This window comes from Mytilus galloprovincialis, chromosome 3, assembly GCF_965363235.1.
Source record: "Mytilus galloprovincialis chromosome 3, xbMytGall1.hap1.1, whole genome shotgun sequence".
Classification (NCBI taxonomy): Eukaryota; Metazoa; Mollusca; class Bivalvia; order Mytilida; family Mytilidae; genus Mytilus; species Mytilus galloprovincialis.
Genome location: NC_134840.1, coordinates 97,069,570 through 97,078,373, shown reverse-complemented (window position 1 = coordinate 97,078,373; position 8,804 = coordinate 97,069,570). Strand labels below are relative to the sequence as shown.

General features: G+C 33.0%; 2 protein-coding genes across 2 annotated transcripts; both read right to left on the bottom strand.

Moving 5' to 3' along the window:
• Positions 1 to 435: 435 nt before the first annotated feature.
• Positions 436 to 2,088, bottom strand: LOC143066656 (uncharacterized). The gene has a single exon (XM_076239507.1). The coding sequence runs from the start codon at positions 2,053 to 2,055 to the stop codon at positions 466 to 468; it is 1,590 nt and encodes a 529-aa protein (XP_076095622.1). The 5' UTR covers positions 2,056 to 2,088; the 3' UTR covers positions 436 to 465.
• A 3,212-nt stretch (positions 2,089 to 5,300) lies between these two features.
• LOC143066655 (uncharacterized) lies at positions 5,301 to 6,733 on the bottom strand. Its single transcript, XM_076239506.1, has one exon. The coding sequence runs from the start codon at positions 6,731 to 6,733 to the stop codon at positions 5,459 to 5,461; it is 1,275 nt and encodes a 424-aa protein (XP_076095621.1). The 3' UTR covers positions 5,301 to 5,458.
• Positions 6,734 to 8,804: the final 2,071 nt, after the last annotated feature.

The following is an 8,804-nucleotide window of genomic DNA, read 5'->3' as shown; positions in this document are numbered from 1 at the left end:
GCTCTCAAGAGCCTGTATCGCTCACCTGACTCTACTTGGGTTTTTAAATTCACATATAAAAAGGTAAAATTTGGTTTAATATTGCATTCCATTCTGTGGTTTTCTAAAAGAAGATATTTCTATGCATTTCTCATGGGGTCCTATGTTAAACGAATTCCCCGCTGGCGGCAACTTGGATGATGGATTGGCAACAAAGTAACAACACTTAGTCAGCACCTCATAAGGAACATTCATGGCATGTTTGGTTCCATTCCATTCAGTGGTTCAAAATGTAAAAAGTTAACGACGACGACGGACGACAGACGACGGACGCCAAGTGATGAGAAAAGCTCACTTGGTCCTTCAGGCCAAATGAGCTAAAAAAAGTATAGTAAAGCGTCTATAAATTTTTGCTATAAAAACAAAACAATAAGTAAAAAATGTACAAAAACTAAGTTGTATTCGATTTAGTTATTTAATTGTTAACTATTGCATTGTTCTAAAAAGTAGTCCAGGAATTTGTCCGCTCTGAACGTTTGTAGGTGAACTTTTATTTATAAGAGATGATTTAAAATTAAAATTTATACCTTCATGCATAACGTTTGCTTGTCCACGCATTCCATAATCAAACTGTATTGTTTTGGAAGTATTGGCCTTTACTGCTATATCATACTTTTGGTTAGCGGACAATTTGACAGCCTTAGAAAATTCAACTTGCATCAAATTGTCCACGGTCATCCTGTTGTCCACGGTCATCCTGTTGTCCACGATCATCATGTTGTCCACGTATGTAGTTATTTCGGCTAAAGTTTTAGATTCATGTCCTAACGTTACCGTTATACTATAACAAATGTCATTCTTGCAACAGTAAGACAGAATTCCAACAAGATAAATGTCACTTGACACTTTGACTGAAATTGAATTCAAATGGGAGCTACTCATAATCCAATTCGTTGAAAACGTATTGAATCGGTTAAATTTGTAAACGCTGGAACTAGTAATTTTACATTTTTCATGTAATACATTTTCAATTTTTACAGCGAAATTTTCCACACTTGGCAATTCGACTTGAGTAGGCATATTTACCTTATCGTCTAGTAACTTCTTGTGTCCTTTTAGTTGGCTTTTTATTTTCATTGATTCTAGCAATACCTGCACATCCGATGCCCTTTCCTTGCTAATTCTTAAAATTTCATTTTCATAGTTTATCGCTTTCAATCGGTTTTCAAGTTGAGTTATTCGAGTTTCTAAATTATCTTTCTTTTCTTCAAAAATCTTCAACAATTCAGCTTTTCTGTCAGTCTCAAAAACCCGAACTGTGTCCATCATTTCTTTACACGTGGCTTCTATTGTTTCCGATTTAACTTTATAATCCGATTCTAAATCTTTCAAAACTGTTTTGTTGCTCGAAACCAGAGTATTCATATTTTCACAATACTCTTGAAGCTCGTTTTGAATTTTGTCAACAGAATTTTCAGACAAATAAATTTTCGCAGCATCTTCAATTGTAACTATTTCTCCACATTTTCTATGTGTGACAGAGACACACATAGAGCAACAAGGAATGTCATGATCTTTGCAGAAGAGTTTTATGTTCTTATTCGTGTGTTCACTACATTTACTGTTAAAAGATTTAGGGATCTTGTCCTCAGGGAACACATCAGTGAGTGACCTTATCTTGTGATCTGCGCTGACTTTATTTGCAGTATGGCACTTATTACAGGTGTCACACAAAGTATCAGAGCAATTAACACACAAATGAGCCGCTGTTGACTCAATTCCGAGCCTTTCACAAGACATGCATCGCTTTTCTGGCCGTTGTATCTTCTTCAAGTCCAATAATCCAACGATAAGAAAGTTCACAGGGAGTTGTTTGGCAACCTCCTCCGCTGAACAGTTTTTGTGGAGGTTTGATACAACTCCTCTACACACTGGACATGCAAAATCGACTGTGTTGCCTTTTTCAAAGCAGGAAGTAATATAGGTCGAAATACATCCTTCACAAAATGTATGTGAACACGGTAAATATTTAGGACTTTTAAAGTCATCAGTTGTGTAACATGTAGATGTGGCCATGTTTCATGTGGGTAATGTCTGATTTTTTAATCATCATTATCGTGTCGCATTTACGTCACGATATAACTGATATGGCTGTTCGTTAATGTATGGAGCGCATGATCGAGCATCAATTTAAAAAAACCCAAAGTAAATGTATTCTTTTCATGAAGTGTTTTTATCAAATTGATATCGAAGGTTTTAATCGATAGTTCATTCAAGTTCGAAAGTCAGAATCGGTCAATTATTTTTCACAGGAGTCAAATTTTCTGAAATTGATATAATATGCGTATTGTAGGTAGCACGGTAGTATTTTCCATCCAGAATTTAGGTTACTCGATCTTTTGTGTATCCCACTTAAGTCAATGTATTTGAACAGTGTGATTGGACAAAAATACAGTATCAAATGAACATACTTTCCCAAACTGAGGGATGAATCAAGTATAGAAAAAATATGAAATGATTTTACATACAGTGTGAAAATGAAATATTGTTTTTTAGATTTTGTATTCACTGCATGATAAAAGGCCTAAACATTCATTTATGAATAGTAGAATGAAAGTACTTAAGATTTTTTAAACTGTTAATTCATAATGTTTGGCAGTGTTAGAAAGTGGTGAAAATTCTATGAAAAAAGGCTATCATTATCCCTTATGGTCAGGAAATACGTGTGTTACGTTGATATCAGTTTTTTTGTAAATAATATCTTGCCAACTCCTGATCAAAAAGGGAGGGGGTTATCTGTATGTACTACTTACTTTCAAACAAAATTGTCGGTTTTATGTCAGATTTAATTCTATATATGTATAGAATTGTTTAAGTCAGTTGTATATCTGGTCTGTATGTTTACCCCCTTTTTTGGATCCCAATTATTGTCACGTTAACCAATTACGTTTGTTTGAGTTGTTCACCTTGCTGTTTTTAATGTTCCAGAGCTACAAACACTTATCATAGAAGTAAGAGGTTCAGAAAATGGGTTTCTTTGTAAATGAGTGAACTTTATAGTCATGAATATGGCAGTTGGTATTCATTCTTCTGTTGGTTGATAAAGTGGAGCGTTTGATTTTGGCAAATTGTATTGATCATTTTAACCACGAATGTGACATATATAATTAGACTACTCAGTTTGTAAAAACATGAGCAACACGACGGGTGCCACATGTGAAGCAATATCTGCTTACCCTTCCGAAGCACATAAGATTACATCAGATTTTGGCCTGGTTCGTGTTGCTTAGTCTTTAGTTTCTTTGTTGTGTCTTTATTTGTCTGTTTGTCTTAAAAGTTTTTATTTTTTAGCCATGGCGTTTATTTCGATCTATGAGATTGACTGTCCTTCTTGTATCTTTCGTCCCTCTTTTGAATTTACCCTGCAGTTCGGTATTTCGTAAATATTTTTTTATTCAATCAACAATAAATTCATTTTTATAATTCCAGTACATACATGATGTTGAAATAAAGTAAAAATGTTCACGCTGATATATATATATAAGCAAAAATAAAAGTTTCGCTGTATATATATATTTTGATATGATGAACACTCCTATCTTGGAAGCCTTTCAAGTTGACATGATTTACTGCAACGGTAGTACCTGATGTTTAAACTTCATAAACACAAGGTTATTACAAAACCTCATGCATTTAAATAATAGCGAGATTAGCCGTGTCGACAGGGTAAACGTTTCCTTCTCTTTCGATCCACGCATCACTCGACGGAACAAAATCTGCAGAATGCAAATTGTGCATGGTAGGACCTGAGGATTATAAACATGTCCTAATCAACTGTGAAAGTCTGAATTGTGTGAGAAAAATTCATCAAGATAGACTAAAATCCCTACTAGAGGATAATCATATCCACTATTGCAGTATAATTGATTCTGATGAGGATCTTCTTTAATTATTGGTTGACTGTTCTAGGAACGACCTTATAACTGTGCCTCAGCAGAGAGACTTAGAACGAATCTGCAAAGACTGGATCTATGCAATGCATGCTAAAAGAACCCAACTTTTGGTAAACAAATGAACAATCAGTTGAGTTCTGAGCTTAAACTACAAGTGGCTGTCAGTCGTGGGAATGTAACATATAACAAGTATTATACTACTTTGTCTATATACTTAATTAATACTAAGTAATTCATAGTTAAACCATAACTAGAGCATATGTATTAATTACCCCTGTAAATACTCTTATAGACCCAAATTCTATTGACAAACTCTACTGTTTTACTTAAAACTAATTTTTACAAGTTTCTTGTTTTATTCGTATCCCTTACCATTTTATCTTTTAATTACATATATTTAAACTTATTAAGAAACCATACTAGTCCATAAATTTAACCAATTACTAGTACAGATTAGTAGTTCCTTTCAGTTTCCTTTGCTAAGAGAATTTAAACAACTGATAAGATTACTTTTATCCATTTTATAATTTTAAATGTATAGTGTACATACAAGTTCCTGTTTTAACTAATTTTTAGTTTTATCCTATTCTAACTCTGTTAATATTATTTTAAATTTTAACCAGTAGATAGAATTTTAAATAACGCAATTTTAAAAATAAACAAAATTTTTAAATGCGGTGACCCTGCAGATAGGGTGGACTTCCAGAAGAAGAAGAAGAAGAAGAAGAAGAAGAAGAAGATAGTGTTACAATCCGGAATAGGTCACACTTGATTAATGTACAGATTCAATTATCGACGACTTATTATAATCAAGCCAAATGAATAGAGTGACTAGTGAAAAATAATGTTATTCCAATTTTTGAACAAATGCATACAAACATCATAAACTTAGTCTTCTGGCCACGATTTTATCATATTTTTTTTCGCATAAATTTCGTATAATCGTCAATTTTTTTTTCAATCGGTCAGTGTTGTTGTGAAAATATGGCAGGTAATTAAAGTTCGTGTTTTGAAGCCGAAGTTTAACGAATGTCACCTGTTTGTCAACAACAACAAAAAAGCATGGATATTGAGCACGTGTTTAACATATACAACCATATAAAAGTTTATTCTAAGGATATCTGTGCGTATTGCGATCATCGGATTATTACGAGATGTGTCACTCGGAGGTAACTTTGCATACGGAAAATATGTCGGGAAATTGCTTCATGGAATAAAGTAAACTTCTTCTAAATATGAACAAATTAAAGAATTTTCTTCAGAAAAAAGTATATGCATGTACAAAAGTTTAATAATGAAAACTATCCATTGAGTTAAACATATACATTATTTTTTTTTAATTTGAGGTTTCTTATGACTTTAAGGTAATCGATTATTTCTGATTTAAAAAAAACAACGTCAGTATTCTAAATTCGGAAAGAGCAATTGTACAATTAATATAATTTTAACTTTGTCAACGTAAAAACAACAAAATGATTAACTGGTACCCCATGAGGGGATTTTGAAATGAATGTTAAAAGAAAGCATTAACTTAAACCGTTAGTGCACGTGAAGCAGCCTTCCAGAATTTCGAGTAACCTCTTCAGGCCATTTATAGCTGCCAGTAAAAGTCTGGGATTAGCTTTCCAAAATAAATTGAGTTGTCTGCGATTTTCAAGGATTTTAGATCCAGGAAATATCTTTGCAAGGTTCTTATTTCCGAGAAAGAAATCTGGAAGGTATCGCTCCGACACATACTTTCTTATGTATGTGAGATGAAGTCCAAGCGCATCTTTGACACCGGTAATCTCCATTTTAGACAATATTGTTGTATCCATTATAATATGGTAAGCAATTGTTTTCAAATGGTATGAGTTAATAAGGTTGCCAAGAGGATTCTGTTCTTCCTGCAACGTTTTTATAGCGTTTTTGATAATGCAATTTGCAGTCATAATATACTGTCGTTCAGGAGAACTTCTACATAAATCCGCCATATACCTTTCATATGAACTTGTGCAGGACCTAAAAATAAGCTCTCTATCTTCGGAATTTAATCTTGGATTATTTTTGTTATCATATTTAGGAAGTGCAAAACTTGGAAATTCAACCAAAGTGTCCTTTTTGCCTGTAACTTCTGATGGAATTTGAATTTGTTCGGTTCCTGTATATTTTCCAGGTACAATATCAAAATTAACGACACGACCATCGGGGTATGTCACTTGAATATTTACAGATGGCGGATGCTCCCGTCTTTTAAACTTCAAGTCTGGCATTTCTTTTTGAATATCTGCAAGTGCTTTATCAACTTCTGGCATCCATATTTTTTGATAAAAGTTTTTTGAATTTAGGAAAACAGTTCCATCTTTTGTTGTTGTGAAGACCTTTGCATTGGACATTCGGGGGTGGGTTGAATTGAGATCATCCTTGTTCATAACTCTTTCTCTTTCAAAACCGGAAATAACCTTTCCATCTGTATCCTTGACACATGCAGTCTGAATATCTAATCCCTTTATGATCAGTGGTATAATGACATCATATTCATCCGGTTCATTTATTTTCAATCCTTGTCTTGCACTAGCTTGTTTTATGTACTCTTTTATTACCTCCATTTCATTGGCATTTGGAAGGTTTCTTTCATAAATTTTTTCAACAAGTTTATCGAGAAAGTCATTGGTCTGCTCAGTTTGTTTTTCCCATTTTGCAGGTTCTACACGATAATCGTGTACTTGCTTCAAAACTCTACGACGAAGTTTTCCCTCGCCTTTTCCATATACATGAAATGGCTCTTTCCAATTATTGTCAATTGATCTGGCCTCAGCCATACTAAGCCTACAAAAGAATCATATAGATATGACAATGAGATTACTTTTTGCAACTTTTATAATAACAGTTAGACAAAATGTGTCAAGAATGAAATGAAAGTAATGTATTTTTTAGTCAAATCCCCAACACCACTATATCTCCGTTTTACAAGTCAAACTTTTAGATCCACGCATGAATTGCATAAATATTATAAATCTGAGTATATGCATAATTAAAATAATGCATTAATACGCGCAAAAACAAACTCCGAAAGAACAAATAATTAATTTTAAATTGGATTGCCAGTAGTTGAGGTTCAAACCTATTTTGGCACGCATGATTCTTGTACTGTTTTCAAGTCTTAGTTTGCATGCCGATGTAGGTATATACCAACAATTCCTTATTTTGATAAAGAGGTAACCGAAAATCATATATCTTCAGAATATGTAGAGGTCAAAAAGTTTAAAGCAAGCAAAGAAAAGGAAAACAATATCAAAGCATTACAACGACGTCCAAAGTCACTACGATGTAGTAATTTAGCTATAAAAGATCCCTACTAAACAAAATGTTATTAAATTTCAAACAATTAAAACAAGCGGTCTGATTTATCCGAAAAGTAATATAATTAACAAACATTTTATAACTGTTACAGGAGATACAGAATGTGGCAGAGATAAACTTGTTCATTATCGCTCAACCTAGCTCAAAATTAGTATAGTGGTGTTACATCGCACTATAAGAACAAACTGCAAGAATCAGTTCGAAAGGCTTTAACCATCAGACTGACACGAACCGCACAAAAATAGTTATCAATGGTACTAGGATTATAATTTAATACGCCAGACGCGCGTTTCGTCTACACAAGACTCGTCAGTGACGCTCAGATCAAAATAATAATAAAGCCAAACAAGTACAAAGTTGAAGAGCTTTGAGGACCCAAAATTCCGAAAAGTTGTGCCAAATACGCTAAGGTAATCTATTCTAGGATAAGAAAATCCTTAGTTTGTCGAAAAAATCAAAGTTTTGTAACAGGAAATTTATAAAAAAAATGACCATATAAAAAGTCATTCACAAAATGCAAGTTCAAAGCCACACCAACGTATTGGTAAGCTATGTTTTTCAGACTAACACCTAATCAGCATACATACAAAAAGTAAAATCACAAAAATACTGAACTCCAACGGGTTCAGTAAAATACGTTAACTATTGTCTGAGAAACAAATGACCAACAATAACGCAAAAAAAAGTATTGACTGGATGTAGGACCATAAGTGTCCATAATAGCAATATAAATAAAATAAAGATCAATAATATAGTACTTATGAGAACAACAAGAAAATATTTTAAATCATTAAAATCAAAATTCGTTTGTTTTGTATATGCCTTCTTGATCCCAAGCACATAAAAGATTCTGAATTTACATTGTTTTGCGCTGGAGATAATGTGTCGTTCGTGAAAGTTGTAAACTCTAATGCTGAACATAAACAGAACTGTGTTCAAAATGTAAAAACGAGCACTAGAAATAAAAAGTTCAATACTGAGATTAAAAAGTACAGAGCTGAAGGTATAAGGATGTTAAATTAAACGCTGAAGGTTTAAGGTACAGCATTGAACATCTAAGGTCTAGGGCTATGAATACTTGTAAAACGTTCATATAACTTTATCTTAGCATGGTGAAAAAATATTGTAGTACTTACATCTATATATAAAGATTATCCAATTTATTCCCACTTGACCACAGCGGAGTCGTTTGAACTGAAGTTTCAAACATGTTTTCATGCAATCGATGAATATGTAGATGCTTTCTATTCTTCGTAGACATAGAAAACGTTATTGTCTATCTAGTATAATTTTTCTATTTTCTAAATCCTTACAATGAAATTGTTTTGAGATAACTTGGATACGTATACATGTACACAAAAAAAAATCTTCACTTTAAGCAAACGGCAATCAATCGTTTAAATTTGAAGAATAATTAAATGGATATTTCATTATTTAAGAGATCAACATTTATACAGATTTTGTCTCACCTATATACATTTGTTTCAAAATCATGATATTGTGGAAGCCAGCTCCATTATGTCAACTTAC